General features: G+C 48.3%; 1 protein-coding gene across 1 annotated transcript in view; it reads left to right on the top strand.

The window, feature by feature from the left end:
- Window positions 1-16,296, top strand: part of LOC138809119 (integrator complex subunit 3) — a 47,916-nt gene extending 31,620 nt beyond the window's left edge. Inside the window, exons 14-30 of the mRNA XM_069995540.1 lie at window positions 226-332; window positions 2,081-2,200; window positions 2,547-2,676; window positions 3,135-3,189; window positions 3,433-3,536; window positions 4,006-4,050; window positions 4,249-4,368; window positions 9,533-9,686; window positions 11,169-11,237; window positions 11,938-12,013; window positions 12,382-12,495; window positions 12,744-12,792; window positions 14,240-14,407; window positions 14,733-14,833; window positions 15,005-15,077; window positions 15,261-15,417; window positions 15,519-16,296. Coding sequence (XP_069851641.1) covers window positions 226-332; window positions 2,081-2,200; window positions 2,547-2,676; window positions 3,135-3,189; window positions 3,433-3,536; window positions 4,006-4,050; window positions 4,249-4,368; window positions 9,533-9,686; window positions 11,169-11,237; window positions 11,938-12,013; window positions 12,382-12,495; window positions 12,744-12,792; window positions 14,240-14,407; window positions 14,733-14,833; window positions 15,005-15,077; window positions 15,261-15,417; window positions 15,519-15,596 — 1,720 coding nt within the window. The 3' untranslated portion in view covers window positions 15,597-16,296. The remainder of the gene's footprint in view (window positions 1-225; window positions 333-2,080; window positions 2,201-2,546; window positions 2,677-3,134; window positions 3,190-3,432; window positions 3,537-4,005; window positions 4,051-4,248; window positions 4,369-9,532; window positions 9,687-11,168; window positions 11,238-11,937; window positions 12,014-12,381; window positions 12,496-12,743; window positions 12,793-14,239; window positions 14,408-14,732; window positions 14,834-15,004; window positions 15,078-15,260; window positions 15,418-15,518) is intronic.
- The last annotated feature ends 243 nt before the right edge of the window (window positions 16,297-16,539 follow it).

Raw genomic sequence — 16,539 nt, 5'->3', positions numbered from 1 at the left:
CACAGCTTCACCTTCTGCCAGGAGTGTGTCCTCTTGACTTGTAGAGGAATATGTCTTTTGCCATCATTAAAAAGGGTTTCAAGTGCTTTCTGTCCCACAGGCACCCCTGTGAAGGATTGGAGGGTGGTCCAATTATACTGATTGGGTTTAGACAACTTTCTTTACCTCCATGTTGAATTAGAAACAAGGAGTTCTGTTACTGACCTTATTTGTGTTTCCCATTAGACACTTGGCCCCCCTATTTGACAACCCTAAATTGGATAAAGAGCTGCGAGCTATGCTTCGAGAGAAATTTCCTGAGTTCTGCAGTTCTCCCTCTCCACCTGTGGAAGGTATGCTTCGAAAGAAATTTCCTGAGTTCTGCAGTTCTCCCTCTCCACCTATGGAAGCTCTCCCACTCTTTGACCTGTATCAGAAGAGAAATGAAGCCAGGTACCAGTAACTCAGGCCCATAATACATTGGAGGCTGAGAACTAGAGGATTCCAATTCGAAGCCAGCCTAAGCAGAATAGTCTGTATGACTCCATCTATAGTTAACCAGCAAATTGCTGGATTGAAGGTATGTTTCAAGTGGTAGAACAGCAGCTTTGAGTAAGAATACTGAGTAAAAGTGTGAGATCCTGAGTTCAAGCCCCAGTACTAACACACACAAAGAGAACCTGAGAAAGAGAAAGCCAACTGCTGGTGGCTTATGCTTGTAATCCTAGCTACTCAGGCAGCTGATGTGAAGATCATGGTTGAAGCCAGCTCAGGCAGGAAAACCTGTCATAGGACAGTCTTAGCTCCAGTTAACCACCAAAAAGTTAGAAATGGAGCTGTGGCTCAAGTGGTAAAGTGTTGACCTTTAGCAAAAAAGCTCAAGGACAGCGCCCAAGCCCTGAGTTCAAGCCCTAGGACAAGCACAGAAAAGAGAGAGGAAGGAAGGAGGGAGGGAGAGAGGAAGGAGCTGGAGGCATCTTAAGATTTAGACTGGAGGTGTGCTTAGGCTATTGTCCCTTTAAGTTTTCCCCTTCCATAACTCCATGTGTCTGTCCATCTCAGTTTGTTCTTCTCCAACTTCATTTTTTTTTGGGGGGGGGGGTCCAGTCATGGGGCCTGAACTCTGGGCCTGGGCGCTGTCCCTCATCTCTTCAGCTCAAGGCTAGAGCTCTACCACTTGAGCCACAGCGCCACTTTCAGCTTTTTTTTTCTGCTTATGTGGTGCTGAGGAATCGAATCCAGGGCCTCATGCATGCAAAGCAAGCGCTCTACCACTGAGCCACCTTCCAGCCCTCCAACTTCATTTTTATTATTATTTTCTCTCTTATTAGTAGAGAGAAAACATCTAATCCTATTTGACATCCTAATAATTGTTTTTTGATTTTTGGGTTTTTTTTTTGTTGTTGTTGTTGTTTGGGTCCTGTCATGAGGTCTGAACTCTGGGCCTGGGCGCTGTCCCTCAGCTCTTCCGCTCAAGGCTAGCGCTCTACCACTTGAGCCACAGCGCCACTTCCGGCTTTTTCTTCTTTTTGCTTATGTGGTGCTGAGGAATCAAACCCAGGGCCTCAGGCATGCAAGGCAAGCGCTCTACCACTGAGCCACCTTCCCAGCCTCCTAGTAATTGTTTTTGCTCTCATAACTCTTGCCTTTTTCTCTTATTAACCTTTTTTCAGTAAGAAGAACACTTTCATGGATGTTTTCTCCCTTTGACATTATCTCTTCTGTTTTCCTAGCCCTAAGCTAGGCCCCTGATTCCCAACTTCCACCCCTACTTTGCCTCCCATACTTTGTTTTGGGGTGAGAGCCAAGGCCAAGCATTATCCCAACTTGGTTTTAAGTTAAAGGAGCACTGAGACTATCCCAGCCTTTTTCTATTCACTGAGCATAGATTCATTACCTGAGCTATTCTTCTTTCTAGCACTATCTCCCTACAGACCATGGCAGATTTTGAGGTCAAGAGGTTTGTCTCTATGATCAGTATTTAATTTAGGTCACAAACTGCATGTTCTCCCATTGCCCTCTAGTCTTCCCTTCCCAGAAGCATGGGGTATACTGGAGGGCACAGGGACCCATTAGGGGTCTTTCTCTTTTTACTCCAAAGTCAAAATTGAGGAGCCAGTTTCCATGGAAATGGACAACCATATGTCAGATAAGGATGAGAGTTGCTATGACAACGCAGAGGCAGCCTTCAGTGATGATGAGGAAGATCTCAATAGCAAAGGTAAGACTAGTAGTGGGGTGTAGTTGGGTTGTGGCAGCCCTATAAGATTATAGGAACAAGTTACCTGCTATCTGCTATCATACCACCTTTGTCCCTCTGGGTTAATTGTGTTAACAAGGTTACTGGGTGAAATGCAGGAGTGCAGAGCCCTGCACTAAACAGTGAGAAAAAAAACACGGTTCCTGAACATTCCACAGTAAGAAGTGGGACCTGTGCAGTCAGGTACTCCCAGCATTGAGTGAACAGCTACTCACTGAGGGTTCTGGGGAAGGGACGAATGGTCACTTGAGTCTCTCTGGTGCTGATGTCTGGGAAGATTGACTTCTTTCCTCAATCACTCCCTCAGGGAAGAAGAGAGAGTTTCGATTCCACCCCATCAAGGAGACAGTTGTGGAGGAGCCAGTTGATATTACCCCTTACCTTGACCAGTTGGATGAATCTCTAAGGGACAAAGTGCTTCAGCTACAGAAGGGAAGGTGGGTATGGATTCTGTTCCCCTCCTTAAGAGGTCTAGTGCAGGTTCTCCCAGCTACTGTGTGGGTGTGGCAGGATGCTGGGGCTTGGAGGGAAATGGGTTGGGTATATGGAGAGGTAATTAGAGCTTCATGGGAAGTGTCTTCAGCACTTAAGTTGGGGAGTATAGGCTGGAAATGAGCAGCCCTGTTCCCTAACCCCCCAGGTTGCGACTTCTGAGACTGTGGATAAGAGCCTCTGAGAAGCAGGATGGATGGGGATTTCCCTTTGTGTTGGGCCCCTGCCCAGAGAGCCACAGATTATGCCCCTAGCCTCCCCCACCCAAGCTAGGATTTTGCACAGAGCTCCTTTGTTTTGTCTCTGTGTATGTGCGTGTGTTTGTGCGCACTGTTGTGGATGTATGTCCTGCCCTCTGCTATCATTTATGTCCCTGGGATTTCCTCTCACTTCTGTACTGCAGTGATACGGAGGCCCAGTGTGAGGTCATGCAGGAAATCGTGGACCAGGTCCTGGAGGTGAGGAGGAACCCAGTCCCTTAGGGAGGAAGCAACTCAGCCAGTCCAACTTAGAGCTCTCCATGCAAATGGGAAATCTCATTCCCTGTCCTCCCTAGATGTCTTCTCTGATGGGGGTTGGGGAGCTAGCTAATTCAAGAGGTGGCAGAAGATGAACTCAGAGCCTCTGGGGGAGGGGCAGGAAAGCAGTAAGGCTCTGGTCTAGGTCTTGATAACCCCTCCTCATCCTTGTCTCACTACCAGGAAGACTTTGACTCGGAGCAGCTGTCTGTCCTTGCTTCCTGTCTGCAGGAGCTCTTCAAGGCCCACTTCCGAGGGGAGGTGCTTCCCGAAGAGGTCACTGAGGAGTAAGGCTCATCTTCCCTGATCCCTGGGGCCTCAGGAGTCAGAAGAGTGCTCTTATAACCCAAGTTCAAGAAGCACCTTGCTGTGGACTTGAAAAAAATACTCTATTGATGATGGTCTGATTCCTGCATTGTAATGAGGATGAGGGTTTATTTTTGCCTGTTACATCCAAAGTGGACTGTTCAGTAGATTAGCATCTCAATTCTGTTTCTAGCCCTGCTGCTAGCTCAGTAGTCAATCTTGGCTGCTTCAAATGAGATTGGATCCTGGTCTGGACTCTCCCTGAAGGTGACAACCTCAGATGGTCGTTCCATGTTAAGAGACAGTTTTCTGTGATTTCAAGCCGCTAGGAAGCAGGAAGTTTGCCTTTTGGTAGGAAAGGAGCAGGCTAGCATGCCTCCTCTTGCCATATCGCCTGCCCGTAGCCATCCTCCCCTCACATGGATGTTCAAATGTAACCCTCTCTTGTAGGTCCTTGGAGGAGTCTGTGGGGAAGCCTCTCTACCTAATATTTAGGTAAGCACCTAGCTAAAAAGAGTCTGCTCTGCCCTCCATCCTTAACAGCACACATAGGACTCTGTCCTGTCTCATGGGGCTCCCTTTGCCAGGGAGGAGGAGGAAGGAGGTATGCAATGGAAAGACAGTCCTTGTTGCCCCAGAAACTCCTTAGGAGAGCTGGCCCTGACTAATGCCTCTCTTCCCACCTGTCTTCAGGAACCTGTGCCAGATGCAGGAGGACAACAGCAGCTTTTCTTTGCTTTTGGACCTTCTCTCTGAGCTATATCAGAAGCAGCCCAAAATTGGCTATCACTTGCTCTACTACCTGCGGGCCAGGTGAGTGTAGACTGTCTTTCTCAAGGTGTCAGGGCACATGCTGGAGAACTTGCTTTTCTTTTCTGTTTTTTTGGTTTGTTTTTTTTTTTGTCGGTTGTGGGCCTTGAAATCTATCCCTTAGCTTGTCAGCTCAAGGTGTGTGCTCTACCGCTTGAGCCACAGTACCACTTCCAAAGTTTTCTTTTTTTTTTTTTTTTTGTCGGTCGTGGGGCTTGAACTCTGGGCCTGGGCGCTGTCCCTCAGCTCTTCAGCTCAAGGCGAGCGCTCTACCACTTGAGCTACAGCGCCACTTCCGGTTTTCTGGTGGTTTATTGGAGATAGGAGTCTCACAGTCTCTCCTGCCCAGGCTGGCTTTGAACCGCGATCCTCAGATCTCAGCCTCCTGAGTAGCTAGGATTACAGGCGTGAGCCACCAGCGCCCGGCCCCCCAAAGTTTTCTAGTGATTAATTGGAGATAAGAGTCTCATGAACTTTCCTGCCTGGGTTGGCTTTGAACCATGATCTCAGATCTCAGCCTCCTGAGGAGCTAGGAATACAGGTCTGAGCCACTGGTGCCTGGCTGCTATCTTAGTTTTTTTCACTACTCTAACAAATACCTAAGATGAACAACTTAAAGGAGGGAAAGTTGATTTTGGCTCACTGTTTCAGAGGTTTCAGTCCAGGGTCAACTGGATCCCTTGCTTTGAGCCTGAGGTGAGGTACCGGCGCCAAGATCATAAGTGTTTGTTTGGGGTTAATTGGAGATAAGAGAGTCAGATTTTGTCTGCCTGGGCTAGCTTCAAATCATGATCCTCAGAACTTCCTGAGTAGCTATGATTATAAGCAGGAGCTTTTTTTTGTTGTTGTTGGTCATGGGGCCTTAACTCTGGGCTTGGGCGCTGTTCCTCAGCTCTTCCACTCAAGGCTAGCACTCTAACATTTGAGCTTGAGCCACAGCACCACTTCCAGCTTTTTCTACTTATGTGGTGCTAAGGAATCAAACCCAGGGCCTCATGCATGCCAGGCAAGCACTCTACCACTGAGCCACCTTCCCAGCCCTCAGTTATTTTTTTTTAAGTCACTTTGTTGAGATATACTATCATATACCATAAAATTGACTCTTTTAAAGTATACAGTTTAGTGGCATTTAGTCATACAATACTACTTCTGTCTGCCTTATTATTAACATGGTCCATTTGTGTACACAATGCGTCTTGATCAGAATCATCCTGTTGTTTGTTTTCTTTCTTTTTTTTTTTTTTTTTTTTTGTCTTCTGTCCTTCCAAGACTCTGCTGTTGGATTCAAAACACTTCATTATCCCCATAAGAAATCCCATACTCAGAATCAGTCACTTTTTCATTCTCCCCTTTATCCATGCTCTGGAAACCCCTGGATGGTATTCTGTCTCAATTAATAGAGAACACTACTCTGGATATATTATATAAATGGAGTCATAGACTATATGGTCTGTTGTGACTGTTTTCACCTAACATGTTTTAAAAAATCATGTAACGTATCAGTTTTTCAATCCTTTTTATTGCTGAATGATCAATATACATTTTTTTTTCTTTTTTCCTTTTTGTCGGTCATGGGGCTTGAACTCTGGGCCTAGGAGCTGTCCCTCAGCTCTTCAGCTCAAGGTTAGTGGTCTACCCCTTGAGCCACAGCACCACTTCCAGTTTTCTGGCATTTTATTGGAGATAAGAGTCTCATGGGGGGCTGGGAAGGTGGCTCAGTGGTAGAGCGCTTGCCTTGCATGCCTAAGGCCCTGGGTTCGATTCCCCAGCACCACTTAAGCAAAAAGAAAAAAGCTGGAAGTGGCGCTATGGCTCAAGTGGTAGAGCGCTAGCCTTGAACTGAAGAGCTGAGGGACAGCGCCCAGGCCCAGAGTTCAGGTCCTACGACTGGACCCCAAAAAAAAAAAAAAGAGTCTCATGGATGGGGTTGGGAAGGTGGCTCGGTAGTAGAGTGCTTGCCTTGCATGCATGAGGTCCTAGGTTCAATTCTTCAGCACTACAAAAGCAGAAAACACTGGAAGTGGTTCTGTGGCTCAAGTGGTTGAGTGCTAGCCTTGAGCTGAAGAGCTGAGGGACAGTACCCAGGACTAGTTTTCAGGCCCTACAACAAAAATAAAAAAGTCTCATGTATGTTCCTGCCCTGGCTGGCTTTGAACTACAATCCTCAGATCTCGACCTCCTGAGTAGCTAGGATTATAGGTGTGAGCAACCAGCACCTGACTTGGTATATATATATATATATATATTAGTCATTTTGTTTGTTGATGGATGTTTGAGTTGTTTCTACTCTTTGCCTATTGTAAATGGAGCTTCTGGGGCTGGGAAGGTGGCTCAGAGGTAGAGCACTTGCCTTGCATGCATAGGACCCTGGGTTCGATTCCTCAGCACCACATAAGCAAAAAGAAAAAAGCCGGAAGTGGCGCTGTGGCACAGGTGGTAGAGTGCTAGCCTTGAGCTGAATTGCTGAGGGACAGTGCCCAGGCCCAGAGTTCAGGCCCCACAACTGGACCCAAAAACAAAAAATGGAGCTTCTGTAAACATTCATGTAAGGTTTTGTGAGATCGTTGGATTTTCAGCATCTTGGGCATGTATCATAGGACAAGACAACAAATGGCAGCTTAGTCTGAGAGGTCATATATATTTATTTTTTTTCTTCTTTGTTTTCTTTTTGCCAATCCTGAGGCTTGAACTCAGGGCCTAGTCATTGTATCTGATCCGCTTTTGCTTAAAACTAGCATTCTACCACTTGAGCCACAGCGCCACTTCTGGCTTTTTCTGTGTATCTGGTACTGAGGAATCAAACCCAGGGCTTCATGTATGCTAGGCATGCACTCTACCACTAAGCCCCATTTCCAGCCAGGGTCATATATTATTAACTCCCTTTTTACATTGGAAGAAACTGCCAAACTTTTTCAAAGGGACTGCAACTATTTTACACTCCTACCACCAATATATGAGAGTTTACATTTCCTTTTTTGTTGTCAGTACTAGGGTTTGAACTCAAGGCCTACTAATACAAGTGGTAGATAAGGATCTACCACTTGAGGCACATTTCCAGCCCTTTTCCTTTAGTTATTTTTCAGATAAGGTCCGTGCTTTTTGCCTGGGTCAGTCTCAAGACAATGTTCCTTGTATCTCCCCCTTTTGCCTAGCTAGGATTACAGGTATTCTTGAGTATTATTTGGGGGTTTGAACTCAGACTTCATGCTTGCTCGGCAGGTCCTCAACCACTTAAGCCACACCTCTACTTGGTTTTTGCTTTACTTATCTTTCAGATAGGGTCTCATAATTTTGTCCAGGGCCAGTCTTAGACTGAGATCCTCCTACCTATGACCTCCTGAGTAACTGTGATGACAGACATGGACCAGTACACCAAGCTTATTGCTTGAAATGGGATCTTACTATGTCAAACTACAATTGTTATCATCTCTGCCTGTGTAGGGGCAGATGTGAGCTACCATGCCAGCCATCTAACTTGTTTTTTTGAGATAAGACAGGGTCTTCCTAACTTTTACCCAGGCTAGCCTCAAACTGATCTTCCTGTTCTCCCATTTAGCTAAGATTATAGGCATGTGCCACCATTCCCATTAAAAAATCATATTTCTGGGGCTGGGAAGGTGGCTCAGTGGTAGAGTGCTTGCCTTGCATGCATGAGGCCCTGGGTTCGATTCCTCAGCACCACATAAGCAAAAACAAAAAAGCCGGAAGTGGCGCTGTGGCTCAAATGGTAGAGCGCTAGCCTTGATCTGAAGAGCTGAGGGACAGCACCCTGGCCCAGAGTTCAGGCCCCACGACTGGACCAAAAAATAATAATAATAATAATAATAATAATAATATTTCTTTGCCTGGTTCCTAGTTTAGTAATGTCTGCCCTTTTTTTTTTTTTTAAGATAGGGTTAGGGTCTCCCTATGTTACCTAGAACTAGGGCTCTTGGGCTCAAATGATCCTTCTGCCTCAGTCTCCCAGGTACTGGGATTACCTACTACTTATTGGTATGGGCTACCACACCCAGCTAGAGACAGGATTTCTCTGTGTAACCCAGAATGACCCCAAACTCAAGATCTTCCTGCCTTAGCCTCCTGAGTGCCAGAATTGCAGATATGAGCCACCGTGCCCAGCATTGTCACTTTTTTTTATTGTGGCACCCTTTAAAACATAAGAGTGAGCCAGGAGCTGGTGGCTTGTATCTGTAATCCTAGCTAATCAGGAGGCTGAGATCTGAGCATCTCAGTTCAGAGATCCCAGTTCAAAGCCAGCCTGGGCAGGAAAGTCTGTGAGACTATCTCCATTTAACCACTCAACAACCAGAAGTGGAGCTGTGGCTCAAAGTGATAGAGTGCTAGCTTTAAGCAAAAGAGCTCAGGCATAGTACCCAAGCACTGAGCTCAAGCCCCATGACTGCCAAAAAAAGTAAAAAAGAAAGAAAAGGTGACAACATGGTGATATGTGCCTATAATCTCAGCATTTATGAAGTGTAGGCAAGAAGATCATGAGTTCAGGGTCAGCTTAGGCTACGCAGGAAAATCATACTTCAAAAAAACCAGAATCAGGGGCTGAGAATGTGGCTTAGTGGTAGAGTGCTTGCCTTGGGTTCAATTCCTCAGTACCACATACACAGAAAAGTGATGCTGTGGCTCAAGCCACAGTGGCTGAAGCTCAAGCACAGTACCCAGACCCTGAGTTCAAGCCCCAGGACTGGCAAAAACAAAAACAGAACCAGCCATGCACCAGTTGGCTTGTGCCTGTAATCCCAGCTACTTAGGAGGCTGAGATCTGATGATCCAAGTTGCAAGTCAGCACAAGTAGACACATTAGAGGAAACTCTCATCTCTGATAAATCAGCAAATAGCTAGAAATGGTAGAATGGCTTAAACCTTGAGAGAAAAAAACCAAAGGAGGGGCTGGGAAGGTGGCTCAGTGGTAGAGCGCTTGCCTTGCATGCCTGAGGCCCTGGGTTCAATTCCTCAGCACCACATAAGCAGAAAAAAAAAAGCCAGAAGTGGTGCTGTGGCTCAAGTGGTAGAGTGCTAGCCTTGAGCTGAAGAGCTGAGGGACAGCGCCCAAGCCCAGAGTTCAGGCCTCGACAAAAAAAAAAAAAAAAAAAAAAAATGTTCAAGCTCTTACGCTGGGGTCAGAATGTTGGCTTACATCCAGCTGGTCTTGCAGCAAAGCCGCCGCAGGGAAGATGAACCTCTATGAGTCATTTGCCCAGGCCACTCAGCTAGGTGATCTTCACACGTGCCTAATGATGGACATGAAGGCCTGCCAGGAGGATGATGTGCGACTGCTGTGCCATCTCACACCCTCTATCTACACAGAGGTCAGTGCTTGCATCTATACCTGTGCTGAGGGAAGGGCAACATATACCCAGAGTGGGATACACAACCCTCATTGACCTCATTGCTTCCCTCACCACAGTTGTTTCCTATTTGTGTGTGTGTGTGTGTGTGTGTGTGCGTGCACGCACGCAAGAGAGAGAGAGAGAGAGAGAGAGAGAGAAAGGAGAGAGATGGGGCTTGAACTCAGGGCCTAGGCACTGTCCCTGAGCTCTTTTGCTCAAGGCTAATGCTTTACCACTTTAAGACTCTTTTGCTCAAGGCTAATGCTTTACCACTTTAAGACACAGTCCCACTTCTGATTTTTCTGGTGATTTCCTGGAGATAAGAACCTCACAGACTTTCTTACCCTGCCTGGCATCAAATTGAGACCTGCAGATCTCAGCCTCCTGAGTAGCTAGGATTATAGGCATGAGCCACCAGTGCCCAGCTCACACTCAGCTTTTTTTGCTCACAATTGACACCCTGCCACTTAAGCCGTGCCTTGACTTCTGGCTTTTTGCGAGTTAATTGGGCATAAGATTCTAAGGTTTGTCTGCCCATACTGGCTTGTTAGATTGATCCTTAGATCTCAGCCTCATGAGTAGCTAGGATTACAGGTATGAGTCACCAATGCCCAGTCTCCACCTCCTTGTTAAAGTTTGAAAATCTTCTGAAACTCACAGAATTCTTATCCTTCAGTTTAACTCTAGTTAAACTTTAGCTGAACTTAATGGGTTTGGCCCCATCTTCTGGACCCAGGACAGTTCCCTGAAGCCAGATCCTTGTTCATTTCTCCTAAGCCCTCCTACAATCTGAAAGCGGCTTGCCTGTAGATTCTCTCATAGTTCAAGTAGCAGAAGCTTATTTTCCTTTCCTCTGCTTCATTACAAGTCTTTCAGAACTGGGATAAGGAAGAGGTATCAGCTCTTCTTCCTCTTGATAAAAGTTCCCAAGAAGAGGGAAATGAGGACCCAAGGCGTGGTAAACATGACAGGAGGAAGTGTGATCTCAGCCAAGCCAGGAGGGAGGAAGGGTGTAAGGCCACCACAGGGTGCCTCCCTCCCTACTTGCTACCTCTGCAAATGGGACCTGCCTACCCTACACACTCCTCACATCTGTCATGTGCTCTCTCACTTTCTCTGGCTGAGAGCCTAGATAGGTTGGATTGCTGTGCCGTCAGGATTACAGATGTACCTCTCCCACACAGAACCTATCTACCTGTCCAGTCCCTGTTAGCTCTCAGTCTCTCATTCTCTCCCTACACATGCCTCCTTCATGATGTGCACACACAGGTAACAGAACTTGGAGCCTTAACAAGTTAGAATCCCAGCTTCATAGCTCTTGGATCTCTGGTTAGGTATTTGTGTGGGGATTCACGTTTGACTGCCCCAGCTAGACTCCTGGCTTGTGATAAAGAAGGGGGGCATGGCTGGGTTATGATAGGTCCACCTTGAATTCCTGCCTAGTTCACTCTCTTTTTCTAGTTTCCAGATGAAACCTTGAGGAGTGGGGAGCTGCTGAACATGATCGTAGCTGTTATTGACTCTGCACAGGTGAACATTGAGGCCCGCAGTCAAAAACCTATGTTTTGCAGGCACTCTTCCTTCTGGTCGGCTGAGTACACTGTAGGAATGAAGAGTGGAGTCCGAGGGAGGCAGGCCGGCATGAGGCCGATGTTGCCTGAGGTTTCTGTACTCCATATTCTTTGTGGAACCTCCTGTTTCCACAGGGAAAGCTGTGGGAAACAGAGGTTTGGGGTTTTTTGTTTTGTTTTAAGTGCTCAACTGGCTTTTTTCTTGACTCAGAGTAAAAGCAGTTGGGCCATTTCTGCTTGATCTTTCCACCCTGCAGAGGACCCTAAGAGATTGTAGCTTTGCTTGGATCTGTCTTGGGCCTGGTCTTGTCCACTCAGTTCCCATTCACAAAACAGAAACGTATCACTAAGAGTCCTCCTTCTTTGACCTTTCTTTACCTCCACCTAAGTCCAGAGCCCAGTTCCCTAGCATCCTCCTCCTCTTAGAGTCACACTATAAAGACAGGTGGAGAGGTTGTCTTTTCTACCTCTAACATTAGGATATGGGTAGTATTTTTGTCCCAAATAGCTTTGTGGTTCCCACTCAGGCATATTGCTATTTTACCAGTCCCCTTCATCTTCAGAGACTGAGCTTTTATTGTTTGTTATGTCTTATGTTCCACACTGGCCCCTGACCTCTTATAGAGCTAATGGATCTGTCTTTTCCCTCCACCTCATAGCTCCAGGAGCTCGTCTGCCACGTGATGATGGGGAACCTGGTCATGTTTCGAAAAGACTCAGTCCTCAACATTCTCAGTAAGGGACCAGTTCTCTTAGATACCTGTGACAGGGCACAGGCCTTGTATTTTTTTCCAATGATAGGGAAGTGGTTGTGGGACTGGAAAGTTAAGGGGTAGAATGGCATCCTGGCCTGCTATGGGTCTTGAGCTGGGTCTACTTCTTGCTGTGTAGAATGGGAAGGTTTAGCCTATTCCTCTAACCTCAAGGTTGGTAGAAAACAAAGACTCTGGAAATCTGTGCTGTTGAAGAGAAAGATCTAGGTTTAGGGTCACTACCCCTGTACCATACCCACTTGGGGTGCTGTTAACCAATGGAGGAGACATGTGCATGACTGTATATGTGTGTGTATGTGTGAGAGACAAAAGTTTCTTTGTGTCTTCTAGTCCAGAGCCTGGACTGGGAAACCTTTGAACAGTATTGTGCCTGGCAACTTTTCCTGGCCCACAACATCCCCCTGGAAACCATAATCCCCATCCTGCAGCATCTCAAATACAAGGGTGAGTAGGGCTGAGGGCTGGGAAGGTCCAGAGCCCTGGTCCCCAATATCAAGGCAGAGAATGGGCCCCTTAGAGAGCCCTGAAGACCCACTGTGAGCTCAGTGGGGCTCAAGTGGATTCTTGTTGAGTCTTGATGATGAGATGATACTTGCTCTTCCATTGGCTGTTGGTTGGGGGATAGGAGGAGTGCCTGAATTCCTTCCCGGAATGATACACTGTCCTGAATAGCCTGTCCCCTTTCCCCACAGAGCATCCAGAAGCCCTGTCCTGCCTACTGCTTCAGCTCCGGAGAGAGAAGTAAGTTTCACCTCAATGCTCTTTAGCGCCCGTCCCAGCATCCCAAGAGATACTTTCATTTAAAGGGCTCCTGCTCTGCTCCTTTTGCCCTGTTTTTTCCTATCGACATCTGCTATTCTGCCCCAGCATGCCTTACAAATAAGCAACTCCCCTGGGACTGGGCTTCCTCTGACTTTACCCCCCTGCCCACCGGGAGCTGCCCTCAGAGGTGGAGCGGTGGGGACCGGACATCCCTGTTTCCTGCTGCCACAGCAGTTCTAATCCTGGTGCCTCCTGTTCCCCCTCCTCCCCCGCCCCTCCTCACGCCACCACAGGCTCATCCAAAGGGAGAAAGGGTCAGAGTAAAGGGGTCACACCCATCCTTACCCCTCATCCTGTGCAAAGCAGAAGCAGCTGGGCCCACTGCACTGCCTGCCAGTGATGGTGCCCAGGAGGAGAGGAAAGAGACGCCTCTTCCATCAGACACATGAGCACATAGGTGGCAGCAGCCTTTTCTTTTATCTGAGACACTACTGTTATAGTGCCCTGGAGGAAGTGGGAAGTTTTGAGGGCCATAAGAGGACTATAGTGGGCTGGGAAGGTGGCTCAGTGGTAGAGCGCTTGCCTTGCATGCCTGAGGCCCTGGGTTCGATTCCTCAGCACCACATAAGCAAAAAGAAAAAAGCCGAAAATGGCGCTGTGGCTCAAGTGGTAGAGCGCTAGCCTTGAGCTGAAGAGCTGAGGGACAGCGCCCAGGCCCAGAGTTCAGACCCCACGACCAGACCCAAAAAAATAAAAGAGGACTACAGTTTTAGTTCGCTCACCTTTCCTCCCTCCAACTAGATAGCAGGCTGGCCTACGGCTCCAGCAGGGCCAGGTGGGGACCATCCACATACCACACATCTTCTGGCAACCATGCCCTTTCCTGGTGGTTCCTAAGGAAGGTGGAGGATTTGCTTTGGACTTCCTTCTCAAAATACACATGCACAACTCCCACCACAGAATGGATGAATCTCGCTTCTCACATCCTGGTTTCTGCAGAGGATGAAACCAGGCATCCCTTGGCCCCAAAAGAACCATGGGAGAAGCTGGGCACTGGTGGTTCACGCCTGTAATTCTAGCTACTCAGGAGGCTGAGATATGAGGATCACAGTTCAAAGCCAGCTCAGGCAGGAAAGTCTGTGAGACTCTTACCTCCAATAAACCACTAGAAAACCAGAAGTGGCTCTGTGGCTCAAGGGGTAGAGCGCTTGCCTTGAGCTGAAGAGCACAGGACAGCGCCCAAGCCCAGAGTTCAAGCCTCATGATCAACCAAAAAAAAAAAATGAACCAGGAGAGGGATGTGAGAGAAGGAAGCCACCATGGAACTGGGGTGGGGCCAGGCAGGGAGGCAGAGATTTGGGAAGTAATAAGTAGGAGCCATCCAGCAGTTCCCAAGGCCAGCACTCAGCACCCTTCTTACTCTCAGGCCCAGTGAGGAAATGGTAAAGATGGTGTTGAGCCGGCCTTGCCATCCGGACGATCAGTTCACCACCAGCATCCTGCGGCACTGGTGCATGAAACACGACGAGCTGCTGGCAGAGCACATCAAGTCCCTCCTCATTAAGAACAACAGCCTCCCTCGCAAGAGGCAGAGGTGTGATGCTCTCCCCGGTTCCCTGCTGTGTGAACAGGGCTGTCTGCAGTGACCACTGTTCCCCTGCACCCTCCCTATCCCCCCCCACACACACACATTGCCCATGCTGTCCTAGCTTGGTTTGTGGATGACATCTAGTGGTGTGAAGAAATGTGGCATGCAGGACCACTATGGTCCCCGCTCTCCCTGCCTAGTACCACATAGCAGCAAACTTCCCTCATCCCACCCAAACCTTCTGCCCTAAGGAGTGACCCCAGTGGGTGGAGGGTATTTGGAACCCCAGGGGCCTCCCCTAACTCATACACTATCATGACCCTCATTACAGCTTGAGGAGTTCTAGCAGCAAGCTGGCCCAGTTGACTCTGGAACAAATCCTGGAGCACTTGGACAACCTGCGGCTCAACCTGACCAATACCAAGCAAAACTGTATGTGCCCCTCTCTGGCCTATCATGCGCTGCCCTGGCTCAGATCCCCTGAAGTCAGCCGGGGACAAGGGCAGGACACCCAGGACCAGAATCTAAACCTGTGGAAGAAATAACCTTTGGTGCCATTTAGTGAGCCCCCAGACATCTAACTGCTGTTCCTTCTCTGTCTAGTTTTCAGCCAGACACCAATCCTCCAGGCATTGCAGCATGTCCAGGCGAGCTGTGATGAAGCCCACAAGATGAAGTGAGGCTTCTTCCATTTTCAGCCTTGGGAAAGGGTCACGAGTGGGCTGAGGGAGGAGAGGCTTGCTGGGGACAGTGAGCTTAATGGCTAGCAAGACCCTGGGATTGGAGAGAAACAGATGGTGACCTGAGGGAAACAGGACAGGAGGCGGCCCAGGCTCACGCTTGCTGTTCTTCCCCTTAGGTTCAGCGATCTCTTCTCCCTGGCAGAGGAGTACGAGGACTCTTCCACTAAGCCACCCAAGAGCCGACGAAAAGCAGCGCTGTCCAGCCCTCGGAGTCGAAAGAATGCCACTCAGCCCCCCAATGCTGAAGAAGAGTCAGGCTCCAGCAGTGCCTCGGTGAGCCCTACACCCACAGCACTGGAGAAGGAGCTGTGGGTGTGGAAAGGGGGAAGCCACAGCTCTCCAGCACTAGTAATTGCCCTACCCTTGTCTTCCAGGAGGAAGAAGACACAAAACCAAAGCCCACCAAACGGAAACGAAAAGGATCCTCTGCAGTGGGCTCTGACAGTGACTGAGGCCCTGTACCTGTCCTGCCCCAGCTGGACTCTTTTACCTGGTGGACCCCAGGGTTACAGGGCTGGGGAAATGCAGGAGAAACCCCAACTCTCCTCACCAGGGGAAAGACGGACTTCCTGTGATCTAGCCTGAAAGCTGCCATGCAACTCCCACCCTGCCTCTCTTCTCCTGGGGCCTCAGGGCCCACACTGCTGCTCTCAGCCATCTTGGGCTCTTGGGAGAACCAGGGGCTGCACAAAATCAGACTACGGTGGAAGTCTTCAGCCCTTTGCTCCTTCCTTAGCCCCTTCCCCAGACTCCAAAGAGAAGGGAAATAACCAAGTGGCTGCTGGGCAGAGAAGCTGGATGACAGCAGATGCGCAGTACGTGGGTGTCCCTTCTGCTCATTCTTGTGTTAGGTAGTCACCATCCACACCAGTGTGGATTGGGCGTCTAACTTGATGTCGTCAGTGCCCATCTGTGCAGATGGCAAAAATCTGGCTGACAGATGTCCCAAGTCCCATGTGCTGTGCTCCTGAGACTCTTGGGTTGTTCCAAGCCCAGGGAAGTCTCAGAGGCAAGTTTCTTAGAACTGTCAAATGGTCCCATTTCCTTGGTTTTGGTTTTGCTTTTTTTCTTTTCCCCTGTTGGCAGAGATAATCGGATTTTAAAAGTTGTTTTTAAATGATAGTAAAATAAGCCAGAAGGTCTTTTGTGCAAGTTTCTGTTATCCTGTATGTAAGTGGTCTTATTTAATTTTTACTTCTGCTTGTGGCCTCACCACTGCCCACCTTTTGTGTAGAGCTGGCGGGACTTGGCTTTGCCCTCCAGGAGTCACTGGAGGGTTATGCCAAGCACTAATCTGGCACCCTCTCCATGCAGGCTGTGGTCTGTGTTGGCACATTGCTCCTCAAAATAACAGTCCTCCAAAGAGTGTCCTGCTCATTCCACTTCATGAAATCT

Source organism: Dipodomys merriami, unplaced genomic scaffold (assembly GCF_024711535.1).
Source record: "Dipodomys merriami isolate MVZ:Mamm:240054 unplaced genomic scaffold, mDipMer1.0.p SCAF_485, whole genome shotgun sequence".
In the NCBI taxonomy this organism is placed as follows: Eukaryota; Metazoa; Chordata; class Mammalia; order Rodentia; family Heteromyidae; genus Dipodomys; species Dipodomys merriami.
This window is presented reverse-complemented; position numbering and strand designations above follow the sequence as displayed.